Source organism: Schistocerca cancellata, chromosome 8 (assembly GCF_023864275.1).
Source record: "Schistocerca cancellata isolate TAMUIC-IGC-003103 chromosome 8, iqSchCanc2.1, whole genome shotgun sequence".
NCBI classification, from domain to species: Eukaryota; Metazoa; Arthropoda; class Insecta; order Orthoptera; family Acrididae; genus Schistocerca; species Schistocerca cancellata.
In genome coordinates this window covers 79,244,756-79,270,069 of record NC_064633.1, presented here as the reverse complement: position 1 = coordinate 79,270,069, position 25,314 = coordinate 79,244,756, and the positions used below count along the sequence as shown (strand labels likewise).

Here is a 25,314-nt window from a genome sequence, read left to right as displayed (position 1 = left end):
GACAACAGTGAGCAGCAGAAGCATCAAAGTCTGTACCAGGGTCATTTGGATGACGTGAAAGTGCGTCCGCATTACCACGTCGAGCTGTCGGGCGATACACAATCTCGTACTAGTATCGAGACAACGACAAACCCCATCGTTGCAATTTTTGGGCAGTTTGTACAGGATCCGCCTTCATCAGATGAAACGAGGACTGCAATGCCTTGTGATCCGTTACTATGTAGAATTTTCTGCCATACAGATAGTAGTGAAATTTGGTGACACCATACACAACAGCCAATGCCTCTTTCTCTATTTGTGAAATGTTACACTGAGCTTTGGACAACACTTTTGATATGAAAGCAATAGGCCTGTCTTTATCACCAATTCTGTGCAAAAGCACTGCACCAATTCCGTAAGAGGAAGCATCTACTTGCAACACAATTGGTTTTTCAGGATCAAAGTGAACCGAGCCATGATTACTAAGCAATGCCTCATAAGTTTTTGAAGAACATCTTGGCACTCATCTGTCCAAACAAAGAGGACGTTTTTGTGACACAAACAAAGCAGTGGAGCTGCAATTTGTGCAGCATTCAGCATGAACCGAATATAATAGTTGATTTTGCCTAAGACTGACTGCAATTTTGTGACATTGTGAGGAGCTGGCAGTTCACATATGCCTAGCAAATGTGTCTGAAGAGGATGCAAACCTTGATTGTTTACAACATGAGCAGGATACTGCAACTCAGGTTTAGAAAAGTCACACTTGTCCAGTCTACGCTTTAGTCCCGCATCAGATAACACACGAAACAAAGCACGCAAATTTGCAGTGTGTTCTTCAGATGTATGACATGCTACGGCAATATCATCCGTATAGTTGGAAAAGTTTGGTTCTTGAGGAGTCAGCTGTTCCAAATACCGTTGGAAAATGGTGGATGCAGAAGCACTGCCAAAAGGCAAACGTCCGCAAATATTTAAACAGGCCCAAACGAGTGTTCACAACACACACTTTTTGAGATTCTTCATCTAGCGGTACTTAGAGATATGCGTCACGCAAATCAATCTGTCCGTAAGATCCTCTGGGTGTGGCAATGGATAAGTATCAGTCACAGTTTGTGGGTTGACTGTAGACTTAAAGTCAACCCAGAGGCGAATGCAACCTGAAGTTTTAGGGAACAAAACCAGTGGACTTGCCCTTTGACCAGCTCGTATGGGTGCAATAGCTCCACTATCTTGCAATTCCTTAAGTTCAGCAGCCACTTTGTCCCGTTATTCGATGGGAACAGTTCTGGCCCAGCAAAATTTGGGCTGAACACTCTAAAATAAAAAATTCTTTCTTAGCTTTCCATTCTACTTTGTTTAATTTTGAAATCCGGATGCGACAAGTTAAAAAGCACTTCATCTGTTTCATACTTTTTATTAATTTTTTAGTTGTGGGAGCACTAATTTTGTTAATTAAATTATTCAAAATAAAAATAATTCTTATTGCCCTTGTAGTGTACTAAACATTCATTTATCTTAATGCATTCTACATCTACATCTACATCTACATTTATACTCCGCAAGCCACCCAACGGTGTGTGGCGGAGGGCACTTTACGTGCCACTGTCATTATCTCCCTTTCCTGTTCCAGTCGCGTATGGTTCGCGGGAAGAACGACTGTCTGAAAGCCTCTGTGCGTGCTCTAATCTCTCTAATTTTACATTCGTGATCTCCTCGGGAGGTATAAGTAGGGGGAAGCAATATATTCGATACCTCATCCAGAAACGCACCCTCTCGAAACCTGGCGAGCAAGCTACACCGCGATGCAGAGCGCCTCTCTTGCAGAGTCTGCCACTTGAGTTTGTTAAACATCTCCGTAATGCTATCACGGTTACCAAATAACCCTGTGATGAAACGCCCTGCTCTTCTTTGGATCTTCTCTATCTCCTCCGTCAACCCGATCTGGTACGGATCCAACACTGATGAGCAATACTCAAGTATAGGTCGAACGAGTGTTTTGTAAGCCACCTCCTTTGTTGATGGACTACATTTTCTAAGGACTCTCCCAATGAATCTCAACCTGGTACCCACCTTACCAACAATTAATTTTATATGATCATTCCACTTCAAATCGTTCCGCACACATACTCCCAGATATTTTACAGAAGTAACTGCTACCAGTGTTTGTTCCGCTATCATATAATCATACAATAAAGGATCCTTCTTTCTATGTATTCGCAATACATTACATTTGTCTATGTTAAGGGTCAGTTGCCACTCCCTGCACCAAGTGCCTATCTGCTGCAGATCTTCCTGCATTTCGCTACAATTTTCTAATGCTGCAACTTCTCTGTATACTACAGCATCATCTGCGAAAAGCCGCATGGAACTTCCGACACTATCTACTAGGTCATTTATATATATTGTGAAAAGCAATGGTCCCATAACACTCCCCTGTGGCACGCCAGAGGTTACTTTAATGTCTGTAGACGTCTCTCCGTTGATAACAACATGCTGTGTTCTGTTTGCTAAAAACTCTTCAATCCAGCCACACAGCTGGTCTGATATTCCGTAGGCTCTTACTTTGTTTATCAGGCGACAGTGCGGAACTGTATCGAATGCCTTCCTGAAGTCAAGAAAAATAGCATCTACCTGGGAGCCTGTATCTAATATTTTCTGGGTCTCATGAACAAATAAAGCGAGTTGGGTTTCACACGATCGCTGTTTCCGGAATCTATGTTGATTCCTACATAGTAGATTCTGAGTTTCCAAAAACGACATGATACTCGAGCAAAACACATGTTCTAAAATTCTACAACAGATCGATGTCAGAGATATAGGTCTATAGTTTTGCGCATCTGCTCGACGACCCTTCTTGAAGACTGGGACTACCTGTGCTCTTTTCCAATCATTTGGAACCTTCTGTTCCTCTAGAGACATGCGGTACACGGCTGTTAGAAGGGGGGCAAGTTCTTTCGCGTACTCTGTGTAAAATCGAATTGGTATGCCGTCAGGTCCAGTGGACTTTCCTCTGTTGAGTGATTCCAGTTGCTTTTCTATTCCTTGAACACTTTTGTAAATCACTTCACAAGTTTCTGGAATTGTTTTGGTTAATGTGCAATGTAATATTCAAGTGCTGTGTATAAACTGGAGTAGCTCCCTCCTGTTTCAAGAAATCCCAGTGTCACAGTTCGCCTGACTTTTGCACGTATAGTATTTCTCAAGAAAGTATTCTGTTTCGTAATATGAGAAGCCACTTTACTGAGTAAATACTGAAATACACTCTCATCCATTCAAAGTAATTCATATATAAGATTTTCTCATCCATTCAAAGTAATTCATATATAAGATTTTATATCTCCACTAGCAGCTCTTGTACCAAATTTTGGTGAGTGCTTTTACTATCACGACGTAGTACCTGTGGCTTCATCCGAGTATGTTTTTTCTGCCACTTTTCTTCCAAATACAAACACAGTGCAATTGTTGTACTAGCAAGCGCAGCACATAATTAGTTGTTGTCCACCATCTTGACAGTTGATAAAAAATATAATGACAATGTAATACCCCTTTTTAGCACCAAGTCAAAGATCTTTCTCAAAGAAATTTTATGAATATTTGATCATATTTCTTTGTCAAAGAAATATGATAGTGTAATACTGGCTCATTTGAGCAGTGGAGTTGCGTATGGGCAGTACGTTCTCCTGCTTCTGGCTACTTGAAGTGTGGCTGTTAGCTTATCAGCAGCAGCAGCGAGCAGCCAGATTCTACCCGGAAAAGTTTTTCTGGTGTGCCCGAGCTGCCAGATTTGTGCATGCGCAGAGCAGTCTGGGTTGTATTGGGGAGGGGTTAAGTCTCCACACAAGCCATGTTTACGTTTAGTGATTTTGCTGTTTCCCCTTCGTTACACTTCTCACATCAAATGAAAACAAAACAGATTTCTGTGGGTAGGAGCTATCAAGTGAATTAAAATACATTCTTATAATTACGGAAGGGTAACATATGTTATTAGTTTCAGTTTTCTGATTTTATTGTATTTACACATTTATGGTAGTCAAGCATTAATCGCCTTGCAAAACAGTGAAGTTACTTTTGTTGGTTTGCTAAATAAATGTGGCTTTCGTTAGTCTTTTCCCCATAGGCAGTCAATTTATTAGAACCAAAGTGTTTCATTTCGCACTGTTGGCTAGTTTCAACTGTTCACTGCATTTCAAGTTCACATTTTCATCTTCTAGTAGGAATGGCATTATTTCATAATAAAAAACCAAACACAAGATAATACAGTAGAGGTACTCCAAGAAAATTTGCATCCTGAAAACCACACTGAAAAGCTTAATATCAGGTTGGGGCCTACTTCACTGTGAATCTGGACATATGATGTACATTTTAGGCCAAATTATGCATTTTAATATGGTTTATGAAATTCCTATGCTCTTGGAGTATCCTGCTTCTTCTATGACGTTATGTAAGGTCTCTTAATACTATATATGTATGAGCACATGGGCTTCCTACGTCATCGTAGCTGCCCATGCTCAGTAACACCTGTTTTCTGGCGCTCTCTAGCAACTGCCGAAACAAAGCTATTTCTAACAGGTCATATGAAAATATTTTGAACACTTCAAAGTAAATTTCGCGTTACACAAGATGAATTATGTTATGTGTGGGAATGTGCAATGAATTTCTTTATTCACAGAGCATTTGACTCTCACTTAAAACTTAACACATTGAGGACTAACCACTTAGAAGAATTTGGTGCACAGAAGGCCAAACATTGTCATTATTTAAAATTTTATTGGCACATGTACATGTGATGTACCCTAAAGTGTAACACACACAAAAAAGTTAATATTATACGTGAAAGCTTAGCTTTTCTTGTAGCTTGTCAATCTTCAAGATCAATATTATATGTGAAAGCTTAACTTTACTTATAGCTAGACTGTGTACATTAATTTAAACCATTAAATTTTCCTATTTGTGTGTTCACACTACTTAACAGTGATGTTGCTGTTGGCTGACTGCATGAAGTGTCCTATGTTCTGAATACCTGCTGCCATTGGCTGACAAGATCATTTGACATAAGCTATGATTGGCTTACAAAAGCACATTTCAATCTAGATTCCAGTGCTTTGGAAACTAACGTACTGCATTTTGTGGAATTTGAATCCATATTTTGGTAATACAAATACAAAAATATGTGGTGTGAATGTTGCTGCACATCATAGATCTTTCCAATTTTTTTTCTGAGTTTTTTCGTTCTCTGAAGTTCCACGCTGGTGTATAAAACCTTTACCATTCAAAGGATTGATATCTTTACAGCTGCAAGGGAAAAGTAAACTGTTACTTATCATGGAAAAAGGGTATTTTTCAACTTGGAAGAAATGTATTTTTAACTGTGAAACCTGGGAAAACCAGGATATTTTTTTTTTTGTCCGCATTTATTGCCCTGGAGAGGAAATGCTGACGTAGTTGGTACTCAGTGCTACCAACAGAAACTGCAGTGTTTAATGCCACCATGCAATTTTGACACTACAACTGCTACATCACTAGTGTTTGCAGAAATGAAAAAACAGGGAAGTCAACATGAAGTGTTCCAGACAATTATGTGACGAAACCATGCAATGGACCCATCAGGCACCTTTTATTGTAACCCTTACCTGCAGTTACCATTGTTAGCAAAGTGGTTATCACCAAGTGTGAACATGCGTTATTTCGCTTTCGATTCTTCCTCTAAGAGGGTTAAGCAGGCTGCTAGCTTGTTATATGTATCAAGGGCCGATAATGACATGTTTTTAAATATTGATGTATTGGATTCCCAATATTTTTAAAAATGTCAGCAGTCCACTGAGCATGCTACGCAACACAACATTTTTCATTCCAGTGACTGCTTCACAGCTGGTGCCATCTGGATCATTCCTATCAACACCAGCTTTTATGAAGTGCCAGTCAGAACTCTCCCTGCAATATGTCTTATGTTCCTTTAACCCTCCTGTCCTCAATCTTTGTTAGTCATTGTCATTTGCCCATCTATCCCCTTCCCTGTTTCCACGCCAGCACCATACAGCCTTCTGTTCCACCAATGCCTCAGTACTCTTTTTACTTCTCTCCTTTTCTGCACCCCTCCCCCTCCCTCCCCTTGCGCCTGCCTGTCCTCCCTCCATCCACTCTCCCAACTGCACCTAACTGGCCTACTCTCTTTCCACCTCAGTACATTACACTCCCACAAGTAGCACTGTACCGTCATCCACTCCTACACTGCTATCCCTCCCCCTCCTTGCTTCAGCGTCCTCCTTACCACCACTGCCCAGATTCCTTCTCCCATCATGCCCAGTTGGTCGTAATCTGGCCTCAGCAGCCAGAGACAGTGATCATGTGTGTGAGAGTTGCTTTTGCATTTTTGCATGTGTGTGTGTGTGTGTGTGTGTGTGTGTGTGTGTGTGTGTGTGAGTGAGTGAGTGTGTGTGTGTGTGTGTGTGTGTGTGTGTGTTGTCTAATTCAGAAGAAGGCCTTTTGGCCAAAAGCTTACTTGTTTAGTAGTCTTTTTACTGTGCATGTCTGCAACATGCAACATTACATATTTTGTATAATTTTTGAATGTGATTTGAGAAGAGGTGAATTATTGGTGGGCTGTCTGTGGATGTTTAATTCTTTTTCATATTTTCTTCTATCAATAATGAAGTAAAACAAATTATGGAAAATTTGAGATGGAATAACAACAGTATGAAAATGATAAATTGCTACTTACCACACAGAGGAAGCATTGAGTGGCAGACAGGAACACTGAAAAAAGCTCCTAGAGACAACAGTGGCCATAAGTGTGTGTGTGTGTGTGTGTGTGTGTGTGTGTGTGTGTGTGTGTGTGTGTGTTTTGTTTTGTCCACAACTGATGAAGGCTTTAATCCAACAGCTAATAATATATAGCAGTCTCTTGGTAATAAACATGGCTATGATAATTCTTCTTTTTACTTTGTATTTAATTTGTTTCTATGGCCATTGTAATCTTCACTTTGTCAGGTTTTGTTGTACTATTGTTGTTAATATTATTTGTGTCTAAATTATTTGTCAATTTGTGTGATTTTGGTTTGTCTCTTGTTATCTCTATGTGTAATTCCTGTATTTTTGTTTGTGTTTTTCTGCTAAGACTGTTTGTACTAATTTTCCAATTGCAATAAAATAATTAATAGATGAGGTATGGTATGTGACTGAAGTTATTCATATGAACAGTGCATCTGTCCTACTGGAACTCAACTGAACATTGATACACAAGTATGTGAAGACATTGATGAGTGCAACGAGTTAGGACCAGATGCTTGCTTTAATGGAGAATGTGTTAACACAATTGGTTCTTATATCTGTGAATGTGAACCAGGCTACATTCTGGATAATACGGGAAGGATCTGTATTGGTGAGTTAATTTGGAAACTTTTGCTAGTGTGGTTACTTTTACTAATATGAAGAGTAGCATACATTGTTTGTCACCTGTATCCTCCTTAAGCCTGCCAACCTTCTGCCAGACAACAGGAAAGGTTCCTGTTGGGCACGAATGTCTCATGGCCGATGTGAGAACAACTTGCCACGACTTGCGCTTAAATCAGAATGCTGCTGTTCAGTAGGGCAGGCCTGGGGAAGTCCCTGTGAGCCATGCACACAGCACCAATGTGACTGTCCCAGGGGTTATGCAAAGGTAAGTTTATATTCTCATTTATTTAGGGTACATTTGTTACATAGATCTGTAAGTGTGAGCAAGTCATTTATGTGTGGAAAGTAGCAGTGATGGTGGTGGTGGTGGCAGTAGTAAAAAACTTTATGAAAAGTGGCGTTTTCACCATTATTTTTCCTGTACTCCTTAGATTAAAATGCATATTGTCGCAGAAGTTTGTCGACGTAGGTGATGCAGTAAAGCTTGAGGATTATATAATGTAAGGAAACAGTTAACAGGAATGTCTATTTTGTCAATTTATCACATAATCAGTTTCAGTCATAAACAGACCATCCTCAGTTTTATTCTGACATCATAGTCAGAAGTATGACAACCCAGTAGCCCTCAACGATCAAGCATCTTGTTAAAAACAGATTTCTCCATTAAGTTAAATATCAGGAGCAGATATAGCATACAGTAAATCTGTGGCAAACCACATGACAATATTGTCATGCCACAGATTTACTGTAAGCTATATGTGCTTCTGATTTATAATTGAATGAAAATTTTGGTTGGTAATGTTGTGTCTATACAAAACAGTCTAGACACAGGGTGAGGTTACCGATAGGCACGCATACACACACGCCGGCTGGCGTGAGTTCTGGAACAGGATACTTGATGAATGCTATAGAGAAAAATATGCAGCTCCTTGAATACTTAACTTTAATTCATCCTTGTGGTACATCGCTATTGATGATACAAATGAGTCTATCTCCAGATACGGTTAATTACAATCACTGTAAGGCTAATGGCACCTTGCTAGGTCGTAGGCATGGACTTAGCTGAAGGCTATTCTAACTGTCTCTCGGCAAATGAGAGCAAGACTTCATCAGTGTAGTCGCTAGCAAAGTCGTCGTACAACTGGGGCGAGTGCTAGTCCGCCTCTCTAGACCTGCCATGTGGTGGCGCTAGGTCTGCAAGTACTGACAGTGGCGACACGTGGGTCCGACATGTACTAATGGACCGCGGCCGATTTAAGCTACCACCTAGCAAGTGTGGTGTCTGGCGGTGACACCACATTCCTCCCCCGCAAATCGGCGAACGGTCGTGTTATAAGGCTTCCGCCCGCCGTGGGGAGGGCCCCATGTTGACGTATGCGATGAGGTGGGGAGCCTAACAACAGGCGAGGCTGTGCCACCCGCACCCGGCCATTCGGTCCGAGGGGAGCTAGGAAACGCCTGGAAACCTACTCCAGGGTGCACGTCAACATGCGGCGTATGCGCCCGTAATGAGACAGGAGTGGCCGAAGGGTCGATCTCCATTGCGTCGGGGTATCCGACGCGCGATGACACCATGGGGTCCGGCGAGGGCAAGTGTTCCATGGCGGAGGACATCGGGTCACGGGAAGCGATCGGCGGCGCGTGACCCAGGGAGGCGGTCGGCAGCTGCAGCGAAGCGTCCTCTGCGGGCTGCGCCAGCGGCGGCGTCGGCGTCGACGGCGGCTGCTAGACGCCATGAGGAAAAAAGAAGGCATCGTCGGTAACACCTGGGGATGAGGCGAGCCAGTAGATGGGTCCCCAGGGTGCTGACCGGACGGCTCCGTCGCTGAAAGCAGACGGGGAGCGGCAGAACCCAGGCGACGACAGAGGCGCAGCTGATTGAGATGCCGACGCACCTCACCAGAGGCCCCCAAAACCAAATACATCGCGCGGCCGAGGCAGCGAAGAATGCGCCCTGCGAGCCAACGCCGTGAACCGCGATAGTTGCGATAGAATACAACGTCGCCAGGAGCAAAAGCAGGAGTCTGCCGCTGCACAGGAACCTGATGCGGCGGATGCAGCAAAGACATCAAGGTTCGATGAGGACGACCGTGAAGCAACTCAGCCGGCGAGTGACCATCGCGGGGCTGAGAGCGATACGAAGACAAAAAAAGCAACAACGCGTCCTCCTCCTCTTTCAACTTCAACATCTGTGACTTGAAAGTCCGGACCAATCGTTCAGCGGCACCATTTGACTGAGGCGAAAACGGCGCGGACGTCAAATGTTGAATACCATTGGCCTTGCAGAATGACTGAAATTCTGCGGACATGAATTGTGGGCCATTGTCGGAAACAATAGTCTGTGGAAGACCTTCAATGCAAAAGATAGCAGACAACGCTTGGATGGTGGCAGATGACGTCGTGGAAGACATCCGGACAACAAAAGGAAAATTACTGAAGGAATCGACAACAACCAACCATCGAGCATTCCAGAATGGACCAGCAAAATCTATGTGTAAGCGTTGCCAAGGGGAAGTGGCTTTTGGCCATGCAAAGAATTTCCTCGGCGGTGCGGATTGTTGTTCGGCACACGCCATGCAAGACGAGCACATATTCGTAATCGCAGCATCGATTCCGAACCAAGTACAGTGCTGACGAGCAAGTTGTTTCGTACGCACTATACCCCAATGTCCTTGGTGGAGAAGCTTTAAGACAGAGGACTGTAACGAACGTGGGACCACGACCCTAGACTGATCATTATCAGAACGCAACAACAAAACACCACGTCGTACAAAAAGTCTCTCCTTGTGAGCAAAAAATCGGCGAACCATCGGATCCGCGACTTCGACAAGGGCCATTACATAGCAACAAAACGCAAAACGGTAGCATGGACAGGGTCAGCAGCTGTTTCTGTAGCTACACAACGAAAATCAATCGGAAACGAGTCGACCATGTCATCAGTGTCCGCATCAATGAACATGCAAGCAAGTTCGGAAGAATCGAATGCTTTATCCTCAGCAACAGGCAAACGGGACAACGCATCTGCGTTTCCGTGCTTAGCAGTGGACCGATACAAGATATCGTAGCGGTACTGCGAGAGGAAAATAGACCAGCGAATGAATTTCTGCGCTGTACGAGGAGGTACAGGCTTGTCCGGATGAAAAAGCGATGTCAAAGGTTTGTGGTCTGTGATGATGGTAAAGTGACGACCGTACAAAAAATCATGAAACTTTGTAACACCAAACACGAGAGCCAAAGCTTCTTTCTCTATCTGGGAATAATTTCTTTGCGCTGACGAGAGCAATTTGGACGCAAAGGCTATAGGGCGATCATGCGAACCATCTTTGTGCGCAAGCACAGCACCGATCCCGAAACCCGATGCATCTACCATCAACAAAAGGGGTTTCTGGGGATCGAATGGCGTAAGGCAAGTATTTGAAAGCAACGCCGATGTCAATTGGCGAAAGGCGCGTTCGCATTCCGTCGACCAGACGAACGGAACACGTTTACGGCGTAAGCGATGAAGCGGAGCTGAAATGGAAGAGGCATGCGGAATAAAGTTATGGTAGTAATTTATTTTTCCCAACACACTCTGTAGCTGCTTCAAATTCTGCGGCGAAGGCAAGTCCTGTATGGCACGGAGGTGCTCCGGACTCGGATGTATGCCTTGGACATTGATTACATGTCCCAGATACGGCAAGTCACGAGCAAAAAACACACATTTGTCCTTCCGCAAACGAAGACCATTCTGTCGCAAGACCTGAAATAATGTTCGGAGATTTTGTAAATGGTCTGCTTCTGTCTTTCCGGAGATCACTATATCGTCCAGATAGTTTGCTGCCGTAGGGACCGACGCACAAATAGTTTGTAAATATTGCTGAAACAATGCAGGGGCGGATGCACACCCGAATGGCAGTCTTTTGAATCTGTACAGTCCAAGATGCGTGTTAACCACTAATACGCGCTGGGATTCTTCGTCCACCGGTATTTGCAAGTACGCATCTGCTAGGTCCAACTTTGAAAAATATTTTCCCGGGCACAGTTTGTCAAAAAGGTCTTCCGGGCGGGGCAAAGGAAACGTAGCAGTCACTAGTTGTGGATTCACTGTTGCTTTGAAGTCCACGCAAAGTCTCAATTTGCCGGAAGGTTTTTGCAAAATCACTAAGGGTGAGGCCCAGAGAGAAGCCTGCACACGTTCAATTACACCTTGTGATTCTAAATCGTGTAATGTTCTTGCGACCTCATCACGCAATGCGTGGGGAACATTGCGCGCTCTGAAAAATTTCGGTTGCGCGTTGACTTTTAGTTCCAAATGTGCTTCATAGTTCTTAGCGCAACCAAGGCCCGGTGCAAAATGTCTGCAAATTCCTCACATAGTCGAGCAACACTGGCTGAAGGCACAGTGTGGTTCACTGATAGGACCTGATTTACTATTGACAAGTTAAACAATTGAAATAAATCTAAACCAAACCAATTCACTGCAGCAGAAGAACGAAGAACGTAAAATGACACAAGTTTTGTTTGTCCCTTGTAAGTGGCAAGAAGGCTGCACTGTCCTAACACAGGGATATGCTGTCCTGAATAACTAGTGAGCTGAACTTTCGCGGCACGTAACGTCGGTGCGCCCAGTTGTTTGTATGTGGCGTGATTGAGCAATGAAACTGCAGCTCCGGTATCGAGCTGGAAGGGTATCACTTGTCCAGCAAGGTCCAAATCTACAAAAAGTTTATTGTCCTGCTGACGACAAGAGCGACTGTTTTGTGCAACTTGAACAGACACTGGGACAGAATCACGTGCGACGTGACGGGATTGCCGTCGACGTCGACGCACACTTTTTGCGGGACGAACACAGTCACAGTGAGAGAGAGGAACACTGGGCGGAGTGGCATTAACTACATGAATGTCCATGGGTGAAGGTTCCCGAGCCTGAGTGTCCTTGGTTCGATTCCGGCGCGAAGCAAAGGGCCTGGAATGGTTGGTAGTGTCCGATCTAAGCTTTTTCTGGCAAACACTTTAAACATGTCCTTTCTTATTACAGAAAAAGCAAATAGCTTGGCGTGACGGGCAATTCTCACGCGAATGTCTAGTTGCACACTGCGGGCATGATTTCAGCACGGCATTTGCTTGCTTTCGCGGGACACGTTGTTTTGCGGAAGTGCGCGAAGGCTGTTTACAGTTCCTTGCAGCGCGCCCGGCGGGCCAGTTAATGCGACACACAGCTGGCGAAGTTTCAAAAGATGCCTGAGCAAAGTCAAGTGTGTCTTGCCTATCCAATATGTCTATCACTTGTTGAAGGGAGGGATTGACCAGTTTTAAAATCTGTTCCCTTATGCGAACATCAGAAACGTTCTGTGCTATTGCATCACGCACCATTGTATCTGAATAAGGAAGGCCACAGTCACATTGAAAAGCGCAATCCCTAGTAAGGCCTTGCAAAGTTGCAACCCACTCCCGATTAGTTTGACCGGCCGTACGTTTGGTACGAAAGAACGTATACCTTTTTGCAACTACATTGACTGTTTCTTTGAAATAGGCATCTAAAGCCGACACAATTTCGTCGTATGACAGAGTTGCTACGTCGCGTCGGGGAAACAATTTCACTATCACACGGTACGTTTGCACGCCGACACAAGACAATAAGTGAGGCTGCCGCTCGTTACCTTGAATTCTGTAGGCGGCGAGATGGAATCCAAACTGTCGGGACCATTCCGTCCATGATTCGTCGTCGGCGTTAAAGTTGCGAAACGGCGGTGCAACTGCATGTTGTGGCTGCGGTAGCGAGGAAGCGGCGGCGGCCGCATCGTTTTGCAGCGCACGTTGACCCTGGACGAGCTGTCACAGGGCATCCAATAACGCCTGCGTCTGCTGATTCTGCAAGCGATAAAATTCGGACAGTACATCTGGAGATTGTGGCGAAGCCATGACACAAGCAAATGTAAGCAATTAGAAAGATCAAAACCCTTTTTTAACTCGTCGCCATGTTTTGTTGTGTCTATACAAGACAGTCTAGACACAGGGTGAGGTTACCGATAGGCACGCGTACACACACGCCGGCTGGCGTGAGTTCTGGAACAGGATACTTGATGAATGCTATAGAGAAAAATATGCAGCTCCTTGAATACTTAACTTTAATTCATCCTTGTGGTACATCGCTATTGATGATACAAATGAGTCTATCTCCAGATACGGTTAATTACAATCACTGTAAGGCTAATGGCACCTTGCTAGGTCGTAGGCATGGACTTAGCTGAAGGCTATTCTAACTGTCTCTCGGCAAATGAGAGCAAGACTTCATCAGTGTAGTCGCTAGCAAAGTCGTCGTACAACTGGGGCGAGTGCTAGTCCGCCTCTCTAGACCTGCCATGTGGTGGCGCTAGGTCTGCAAGTACTGACAGTGGCGACACGTGGGTCCGACATGTACTAATGGACCGCGGCCGATTTAAGCTACCACCTAGCAAGTGTGGTGTCTGGCGGTGACACCACAGGTAACATGATGCTTTATAAGGTTTTGGGTTGTCACACATCTGATTACAATGTACAGTACAACTGAAGATGGTCTATTCATGAGTGAAACTGCTTGTGTAATAATTTGATCAATACAGCTGCATACAACTACGATTTTTCAACAGTTTGTACAAGCTGCATATCATCGCCTCGTCGAAATAATGTGCTTTATAACAGACTTTCTCCTTAAATTCTATGTGGGTGTGGGCTTTAAATGAAAGGTTACATTTATTACTACTAAAGAATTTTTTCCTTTAAACGAGGAGATATTACTGCTTGTGCCAGTGATATAATTAGGCTGTGAGTGGACCATTTTAATACCAGCATAGTTTGTTCCCTAGTGTGCGAGTACCAAATGCTTCAGCTCAGAATGGAGATTATCTTTCCTTCCAGTGCAAGGCCCAGAGAAAGGCCACTGTAACGGTGGCTTAAAATCAGTTTCATTCATCCAGTGTAGGTATATTACAACATGGGACGGCCAGTGTGGCCGAGCGGTTCTAGGCGCTTCAGTCTGGAACCACGCGACCGCTACGGTCGCAGGTTCGAATCCTGCCTTGGACATGGATGTGTGTGATGTCCTTAGGTTGGTTAGGTTTAAGTAGTTCTAAGTTCTAGGGGACTGATGACCTCAGATGTTAAGTCCCATAGTGTTCAGAGCAATTTTTTTTTATTACAACATGACATGGCTCTACACTCAGAATACTTCTTTGTTAAATATGGATTTTATTTCTGTAAGGTCTGCCTCCATAGCGCAGCGGTAGCATTACCACCTACCAAGCAAGAGGGCCGGGATTTGATTCCCGGCAGGGGACTAGGTGTTGTGTATCCTTCATCATCAGTTTCATCATCTTTGACATGCAAGTCACCAAAGTGGTGTCAACTAAAAACACTTGCGATATGGAGGCCAAACCTCGAAGGGGATATCCCGGCCAAAAAATGCCATACGATCATTCCATTTATTTCATTTCTGTAAGGGATTTATATTGTTTGAGAAAAATTAGGAAATGCAGGCATACTATAAATCTGTTCTCCAAAGATGAATCCCAGGGTACTTTTATCACTGACTTTCACCTACATTGTGTGTGCTTCCTCTTTTCTTCCCATTCTGTATTTGTCATTGACATTCAGCTAGCTAATGCATATCTTCCCCGTTTTATTGATGTATCGCCTACAACAAAGAGTAGTAATTTAATTCTGACAGGTGTGAACCCATGCACAGTAAGAGTTTTATCCTTTACAGTTTTCTAATTTCTTGCAACCCTTATGGGCAATTTATCATTTTTGATGGCCTTTCCTATTATATATACCAATAACCATAAAACTCGAATTAGTGAAGTTCGGTGGCAGGAGGAACAAGACTTCTGGTCAGGTGACTACAGGGTTATAAACACAAAGTCAAATAGGGGTAATGCAGGAGTAGGTTTAATAATGAATAGGAATGCGGGTAAGCTACTACAAACAGCATAGTGAACGCATTATTGTGGCCAAGATAGATACGAAGCCCACACCTACTACAGTAGTACAAGTTTATATGCCAACTAGCTCTGCAAATGATGAAGAAATTGAAGAAATGTATGATGAAATAAAAGAAATTATTCAGACAGTGAAGGGAGACGAAAATTTAATAGTCATTGGTGACTGGAATTCAAGTGTAGGAAAAGGGAGAGAAGGAAACGTAGTAGCTGAATATGGATTGGGGCTAAGAAATGAAAGAGGAAGCCACCTGGTAGAATTTTGCACAGAACACAACTTAATCATAGCTAACAGTTGGTTTAAGAATCATGATAGAAGGTCGTATACATGGAAGAACCCTGGAGACACTAAAAGGTATCAGATAGATTATATAATGGTAAGACAGAGATTTAGGAACCAGGTTTTAAATTGTAAGACATTTCCAGGGGCAGATGTGGACTCTGACCACAATCTATTGGTTATGACCTGTAGATTAAAACTGAAGAAACTGCAAAAAGGTGGGAACTTAAGGAGATGGGACCTGGATAAACTGAAAGAACCAGAGGTTGTACAGAGTTTCAGGGAGAGCATAAGGGAACAATTGACAGGAATGGGGGAAAGAAATACAGTAGAAGAAGAATGGGTAGCTTTGAGGGATGAAGTAGTGAAGGCAGCAGAGGATCAAGTAGGTAAATAGACGAGGGCTAGTAGAAATCCTTGGCTAACAGAAGAAAGGACTGAAGACCACAACAACAACAACCATAAAACTCATATTTTTTCATTCCTTTTTAGAAAATTCAGTTACTTGTAGTTAATGAAGAATATGTTCTGAATTAAACAATGGAAAATCCACGGATAATGTAACAATATTATGAGAAGGAAAGTTGCCACTCACGATATAGTGGAGATGCTGAGTCCCAGATAGGCACAACAAAAAGACTTTCACACTTAAAGCTTTCGGCCAATGACCTCCATCAACAATACACACACATATGCACACACAAACACACACACACACACACACACACACACACACACACACACACACACACACACACACACTAACGCAAAAGCTACTCACACACATGACTGCAGTCTCAGGCAACTGAGACCACACTCAGTGGTGACTCAGCATCTCCGCTATATGGTGAGGTTCTGAATTGAGTCTTATGACAATTTTTATATTCCTCTGTCAAAAAAAATTTTTGACCATTGTGTATCAACCCAATCAAACTGGTGTTCCACTAAGAAAAAGTATTCCCTATGGTGTAATACTTTTTCTCCCTTAGCTATGGCCCCTCTGTAGCAATAGGTAAGCCCTTCAGGCATTGGGTTTCCTTCGTCTTTTCCTGCCAGACTGTCATTTTTTTCTCTCTTGCTGTTTTTGTGGGATAGTCAATGTCATCCTCTCTTGCCTGCTCTATTTGTGGATCTCTATTTTGTTTTTGTACCAATATTTCTCATTGATCTGAGAAATGTTAGTTGCCCTGCCCTTCTGTGTGGATCATCATCTTAACACTAGTCCTTCCTAAGTTCAGCTAACTTCTTGGTCTCTGTTTGCCTCTGATTCTACACATCTTCCAGTCTGATTACATGTCCAACAGGTCTTGTTCTTTGAAGTCTATATAGTTTCATCTCATACTAGGGGACCTCAAAAAGTAAGTTAAAAGATTATTATGGCAGGCCAAGTAACTTCTGTTGAATGCTGTACTTCGAAGTGACACAGATATATGACACTATTTTTCAGAAACATCAAGTCTCTGTAAACAGCATTCAGAATGTTCTACTAATAAGACAGTTCCTAGATGATAGAAATCCAGTCCTCAGTCATGAGGCCATTGAGAAACAGCTCATAATCCTCATCATTGAAAAATCTGTGATTATTATTAACCATTTTCTCAGTTGTCTTGACATTGTTGTCTTTGGTCAATGTTGATTGCTTTCCTTCCCAGCAATGTCTGTGTGGCTTTGGTCAAATTGTTGGCACCAATTTACTATGGCTAGATGTGGCATTGCATAATTTTATGGTGAATCTGTGTGCAGTTTAGATGTTTTGCCTACAAGAGTCATACTATAGGGTGTACTTCAAAGTTGGAGTATGTTACTAGTAGCCATGCCATTTGACTAACACACTGTGATGCACCTGTCATCTGTAGCACAGCAGGTCTGTGTCTCCAAGAAACACAGTACATACACTCTCTTCTTACACTGCTCCACTCTTGCTGCACAATGGCCTTAGTGTGAGACGACATGTGTAACTTACTTTTTGAAGTCCCCTTACATTTCCCTTAAATTCTGGGTATAGGTCTTCCTTTGATGTTCGCTACCATCTTTAGCCTCCTCTTTTTGAGCCCAGGATCTTCTTAAGGATTTTGCTGTCATCTTTCTCTAATTTTTCTCAACTATATCTTGACAATGTTTTCACCTCAGGTGCAAGTAACATATCAGTCTTTACTACTACACTATGGTGTCCGATATTTTTGTGTGTTGAATTTTTTTTATTACAATATTTTCTGTTTCTACAAAAGATTCTCCTCATCATTTTTTAATTTTTGTTTATGTAGTTCTTATTCAAATTTCTTCCTGTGATTTAATCTGTAAGGTACTTAATTTTTTTCACTTTCTGCTCAGTGCCTTCTAGTGTTTCCCTATCTCCAGTTGTAAATCTGTCTCTTCAGAACATTTTGCTTTTGATTTGTTTCTTTTCAACTACTTCCATTTCATTTATTATTTGCTAAGTCATCCACAAAAACAAGGTAATTTATTTGTGTTCTGCTGTCCCTAGTCCACATATGCATCTGTGATACCCTCATTTCATTATTTTTACTTTGCACTGTCTGATTACTTCATCCAGGGCGACATTAAACAAAATTGGCGACAGTCTGTCTCCCTGTTTAACTCCTGTTTTGATACCAAATACTTCTGACAGCATTCCCTTGAATCTCACCCATATCTTAGTGTCCATCAGTGCCTCAGTTATTAGTTCTCTTATAGTGTTTTTGTATATCACTTGAGTTCAGAGCTTTATTGAAGTTTGTGGAAGCTACTACCATCATCTTGTCTTTTAAGAAAATATATTGTATCAACTGTTTCAAAATAAGAATCTTTTCTATGCCTGTAGAATAGGCATAGTTGTTCACATCCCTCTTTCAAGTATTTTTATGTACTAGTGCTATAATTACATTCTTTCATCCTTTTGGGTAATTTCTTTGTCATCAGATTGAGTTAATAAATTTTTGTCATGTGGAGCAAGACCATTTTGACTCCCCACTTTATTTTCAAAGTTAACACTTTGGAAATCAACTGTTCGCATGATTATCAGCCCTAGGAAACTGAAGCTGTTATTTTAAGTTTTACTGGCACATATGTAATTGATGTATAGTCAGGAGTAATTCATACTAAAAAAGACTAAACCTGAAGATTTATTTTTCATGTGTGCTTTACTTCTTTATTAGATTACGAATTTTAAAATAATGATGACAGAAAGTATAATTATCCTCCCAAAAAAGTGTGATGAGATTTATTGAGCAATTTCTTCCTCTTGAGCTTTCAGAATTTCTTGTTCACTCAACAAACATGGCTTCATTTGTAGCTGAGTTACAGCAAAATGTGAAACCTAATAAGTACATGAATGAAATTATGCCATTATGATCATATTGGCTCAAACATTTGTGACAGCAGCTGCTATGTCTGCTACTGTTTCTTTTGAAATAATTCTAGAAACTGACAACAGAAGGCAGGACCAGTAAAGGGACAGCTAGTGAGATGTCCATACATTGTTCTAATATGCAGTGAGTCGAATTTTCAAGCAATAGATGGCTTGTGCATCAAGAAAATTGCAGCCTCACCTATACTATAGCATGATCTTTTTAACACAGGTTGTGACCTGAGCTATCCTCAGGATTGGACTACAAAATGTTAATGTCCTATCATGCCCAGCTGCCTTGTTTATCTTCTGGTAACTTACGGTTTGTGCCTTCTCATCTCTAGTTGGTATGCATGATTTTCTTGCTTTATATCTGGCCTGAGTGCAGATCCTCCAGTTTCTGGGTGGTGTGTGAGGCAATTACGAAAGTAAGAGAATAAATGCATAAGTAATTGTCTCTACTCTTGTTTCAACAACATTCAAATGTTTACACATGGAGTACAGTGCATTTATTCCTTGAGCTGGACGTGTAACTTCTTAGGCAGGCTCAGCGACTATCTGCCTACGCCGATCATCCGTCCGATACACGTCCGTCCTGCACACACATAATTGTGGTGCAGTAGACACAGTTCTACTTTACCACACTCATCTCTAAAAAAACGCGTGGTCTCTAGAATTTACCCCAAAATTCTCAAGGCACTACATATCCCGTACCTTAGCTCGAACACAATATTTTACACATGTTCGTTATGTACATAAATAGTGTATTCATATAATATTACTTCACATTTCCATCAATTTATATAACTTTTTTTTTTCCCATCGGGTACTTCATATATAGCTCTCTTTCCTTTCCTATGTTAATACCATTATAATCATGGATCTTTTGATCAATGTAAACTTTGTAAGGACAAGAATCTCTCAGTTCCCTTTCCAATCGTAAACTCCAAGTGTGCATTACCCAAACATATGCTGTTATTTGCTCTTACTTCTTGTACTACTTTTTGTAAGTATGGATTTATTCAATACCTTTTACAATCTGGAAGAACTCTAGGTAAATAAAGGTGTTCTTTTCAACACATGTAACTTCACACAAACATAACAATCCGAGTGGAAACGAGAATTCAAACTTACCAGAATAATCTCTACAAAATTTGTGACTTTTGTCACAATACTGCCCTTTTCCTTTAGGCACAGTACCTATACCTCACATATGGCTTAATACTATGAAAGCACTTCCTCCCTCCATTTTGGTAGGTACGCCCCTTTAAACACATTCCTAATATACTATGGTACAGGTCAATCCCCTTCTTGGTGCCCCTGCCTGCACGGTGTAGGTCAGCCTTTCTTGGTTGTGCCTACCTGCTCTTTTCCATCCAATCAATGCTGGGTGCACCCACATTCTCCTTCCTGAGTAGGCTTCATAGTCCATTGCCCTAGTATACATCTTTATGTACCCTAGAATTTGAGTAACTCTTAGAGAAATTAACAGCCTACTTCACTCTTTACACTCACTTCTCAATACTTTTTTTAAACCTTTAGAGTCCTCTACTCTTCCAGTCGTATGTCCCTCATCAGAATAGTAGTTACACTGACACCAATTCTGTCCACTTAAGTATACGATGTAGCATAAAGAACCACAATATGTTCCTCGTTCTCTCATGTACACATACTAGTGTAATACCGTCATCATAACCATAAATACTCTTAGCTGTTACCTATATAAATATATCCCTGTTCATACCTTCATGTGATGTGGAACTGTCACCTCACATAGCCAGGTGCGCATACCTATCACTATGTGCACACTTTTCTCCCTCCAACAAATGACGGTTCCCTCATTATCTTAAACTGTACTCTTCCTGTTTGTGTCTTTGTGTTCCATTGTGTGTATGTGTATGGGTAGTCATGTACCCTGATTCTTTGGCCAGCTTATGGAAAATAAGTTGAAGGTTTTAGAAAACCAAGGAAATCGAGAAGGACTTCAGCGGTAGAAGTGTATGCATATGGATGGAGGGAAAGATAGACTGGTACTCAAAAGAGAAGTAAGAAAGGAAAAAGTAGAAATGGATGCTAAGATTGAAGAAGAGAAAGAAAATAGCCCCAAAGACAGAAACCCTTCTCACCCCCCTTCCCCAGAATCCCCATTTCTCCAGTACTTGAGTGAGAAGCAGGAGGAGGTATGACGTTAAACGTCTCCTGCAGAACGGACATTCTCACCTTCACCTTTGAAGTCCCCAATGAAAGATCTTAGCAACTCCTATGGAACGGCAATGGTGAAGGATTAGGTAGTCACACTTGTCTGCAAGGGTCATTTGAAAGGTGTGGTGTGTGTGTGTGTAGTGTTAGTCATGTTTGTACCTACACTACCCACCCCTTTCAAAATTTATATAAACCCTCCCCATTCATATCACATTTCACAAAGCATATAAATTATTCCATAATAAGTAGAAAACTATGTATCATATCATCGTAAGTAGAAATTATGTATCATATCATCATAAGCAGAAACTATGCATAATATCATCATAAGTAGAAATTATGTATCATATCATCACAAATATCTCATTGTTCCTCTTACCCCGTATCATATCATTCACATCATTTTTCACAAAGGATATAAAATATTCAGTAGTAAGTAAAAAAAACTATGTATGATGTTGTTGTTGTTGTTGTGGTCTTCAGTCCTGAGACTGGTTTGATGCAGCTCTCCATGCTACTCTATCCTATGCAAGCTCCTTCATCTCCCAGTACTTGATGCAACCTACATCCTTCTGAATCTGCTTAGTGTATTCATCTCTTGGTCTCCCTCTATAATTTTTACCCTCCACGCTGCCCTCCAATGCTAAATTTATGATCCCTTGATGCCTCAGAACATGTCCTACCAACCGGTCCCTCCTTCTTGTCAAGTTGTGCCACAAACTCCTCTTCTCCCCAATTCTATTCAATGTATCATATCATTGCAAATATAGAAATATTCATATTATATCGTATCCTCCAATAGTTTAGGCCCGAATCAGACCTAACTATACATTGGTTGGCTAGGCAAAAATATGACCTAACAATCCATGGAGATGCGTCGGCTGCTGTCAGCACTACAAACATACCCCAGGACCAGTCATGAAGACCAGCAATGGCACTCCTGGAATAACCGAGAAGGACGTTCCAGCGGGTATAATTTTTTTTTTTCCTGTTGCCGTTCATGAATACCTCTGCACACAGATTCGTATGGAAAACTGGTGAAGAGATGACATTCAAAGACTACTTTTGGCAAAAGTAAAACCTAACTATGATCGGATTCGAGATCCTTCATGACTAGAGCAGAGCATGCTGTCAACTCACCTTTACATCAAGACTAGAGCGGAGCATGCTGTCATTTCACATATTACCAACTGCTTTAGTCTTGACTCGATGTAACAACCCAATTCATCATGGTGAATATACAATGGGGAATCACAGCACCCATGAAACAAGTAAGACTGTGTATATTGACGAGATCACTTACTACTAACTTCCACATGGAACAGTATGACCTCGATATCAACCCTGCTCGTCTGCGACGTCTAGCTGAGTATCCCCAAGTACTACAATATATGACAGCATAAGAGGGAGAAAACAAAATACAGGATAATATAAGACTAGAAGAGAATTCAATGTAGGAAAAAGAATGTGGAAGTAACACCGAACCCAACTCGGGATCCGACGGTCATCACTCCACCCCTTAACACAGAATGTTAACGTCCCTGGGGAAAATACCACTTTATATCCTTAACATTATATTTCTCTTTTTCTTTTCCAGTTGTAGGGTCCACAAAAAATAAGGTTTTTGGGTGGATCACCGATCACCGATTCTCCGAACCCTTTACATACTGGATCTTAATGTCATAGTCTTGAAGAAACAACATTCACTGCATCAATCTACTATGTAGTAATCGGCTATTCATTAGAAGTGACAGAGCTTGGTGATCTGTATAGACATATATTTTGGACTCCTATATAAGTGTTTGGAATTTTTGTATACGCCATACTATGGCTAATAATTTCTTTTCTGTTGCCATATAATTTAATTCATGTTAGTTGAGACTCTGGCTAGCAAAAGATATTGTCCTATGGTCTATGCTGTCTAATCCCCATTCACCTTGGAAAAGCTCTGCAGCTATACCATAGTCTGATGCATCGGTCGAAATCTTAAATCCATCACCGGATGGTGCAGTATCGGCGATTCTGATAGCACCCTCTTTACATTTTGAAAAGCGTCATGTGCCTCTTTGTCCCTACTCCATGGTAATAAATGCTAAAGTCGAGGGTCGTTCAACTCTTGATTTTGCGCATAGCGTCTGTAATACCCTGCCATCCCAAGAAATCCTTTCAAATGTCTTATGTTTCTAGATGGTGGAACTTCTTAAGAGCCTCTATACATTCTGGGTCAGGCTTAATTCCTTGCACACCTACGATAAGTCCCAAAAATTGTAGTTCTTGCCTGGCAAAGTGTGACTTAGACACTTGTACGGTAATACTTTTTTCTTTAAATTTTTTCAGGGTTTTCCTCAAGGTTAGGCAATGCTCTTTCCACATGGGTTAGATTATCAGTATTGTCTACATATATATAATTAACTCCTTTAATAACTCTCTCCCTATCACTACGTCCAGCACATGTATAAACACTGATACCGAGATATTTAGCCCAAATGGTAACACATTAAAAGATGTGATTTTTCCATCAAAAAGGAATGCTGTACATTTCCTTGAATCTGTGTGTAACCGGATCTGCCAGTACCCAGCAGTCAGGTCCATCAAGCTAAAGTACTGTGCTTTCTCAAATTTGGATAATAACTCATCGATGTTAACGGGTCTATCCCTTTCGGTTTCTATATGTTTATTCAGGGTGCACGCGTCCAGTATGAGCCGCACACCACCAGTAGCTTTTTTCACTACTACCAAGGGATTATTTATAATGCTTGTACTGCATTCCCCCCCATGAACCATGGACCTTGCCGTTGGTGGGGAGGCTTGCGTGCCTCAGCGATACAGATGGCCGTACCGTAGGTGCAACCACAACGGAGGGGTATCTGTTGAGAGGCCAGACAAACATGTGGTTCCTGAAGAGGGGCAGCAGCCTTTTCAGTAGTTGCAGGGGCAACAGTCTGGATGATTGACTGATCTGGCCTTGTAACATTAACCAAAACGGCCTTGCTGTGCTGGTACTGCGAACGGCTGAAAGCAAGGGGAAACTACGGCCGTAATTTTTCCCGAGGACATGCAGCTCTACTGTATGGTTAAATGATGATGGCGTCCTCTTGGGTAAAATATTCCGGAGGTAAAATAGTCCCCCATTCGGATCTCCGGGCGGGGACTACTCAGGAGGACGTCGTTATCAGGAGAAAGAAAACTGGCGTTCTACGGATCGGAGCGTGGAATGTCAGATCCCTTAATCGGGCAAGTAGGTTAGAAAATTTAAAAAGGGAAATGGATAGGTTAAAGTTAGATATAGTGGGAATTAGTGAAGTTCGGTGGCAGGAGGAACAAGACTTTTGGTCAGGTGATTACAGGGTTATAAATACAAAATCAAATAGGGGTAATGCAGGAGTAGGTTTAATAATGAATAAAAAAATAGGAGTGCGGGTTAGCTACTACAAACAGCATAGTGAACGCATTATTGTGGCCAAGATAGACACAAAGCCCATGCCTACTACAGTAGTACAAGTTTATATGCCAACTACCTCTACAGATGATGAAGAAATAGATGAAATGTGTGACGAGATAAAAGAAATTATTCAGGTAGTGAAGGGAGACGAAAATTTAATAGTCATGGGTGACTGGAATTCGTCAGTAGGAAAAGGGAGAGAAGGAAACATAGTAGGTGAATATGGATTGGGGGGAAGGAATGAAAGAGGAAGCCGCCTTGTAGAATTTTGCACAGAGCATAACTTAATCATAGCCAACACTTGGTTCAAGAATCATAAAAGAAGGTTGTATACCTGGAAGAATCCTGGAGATACTAAAAGGTATCAGATAGATTATATAATGGTAAGACAGAGATTTAGGAACCAGGTTTTAAATTGTAAGACATTTCCTGGGGCAGATGTGGATTCTGACCACAATCTATTGGTTATGAACTGCAGATTGAAACTGAAGAAACTGCAAAAAGGTGGGAATTTAAGGAGATGGGACCTGGATAAACTGAAAGAACCAGAGGTTGTAGAGAGTTTCAGGGAGAGCATAAGGGAACAATTGACAGGAATGGGGGAAAGAAATACAGTAGAAGAAGAATGGGTAGCTCTGAGGGATGAAGTAGTGAAGGCAGCAGAGGATCAAGTAGGTAAAAAGACGAGGGCTAATAGAAATCCTTGGGTAACAGA

The 25,314-nt window shown here is 41.9% G+C and overlaps 1 protein-coding gene across 1 annotated transcript in view; it reads left to right on the top strand.

The window, feature by feature from the left end:
* LOC126094444 (fibrillin-2-like) overlaps positions 1-25,314 on the top strand; it is a 354,361-nt gene that overhangs the window by 45,438 nt on the left and 283,609 nt on the right. Inside the window, exons 8-9 of the mRNA XM_049908817.1 lie at positions 7,180-7,360; positions 7,470-7,639. Of these exons, the coding sequence (XP_049764774.1) occupies positions 7,180-7,360; positions 7,470-7,639 (351 nt within the window). The remainder of the gene's footprint in view (positions 1-7,179; positions 7,361-7,469; positions 7,640-25,314) is intronic.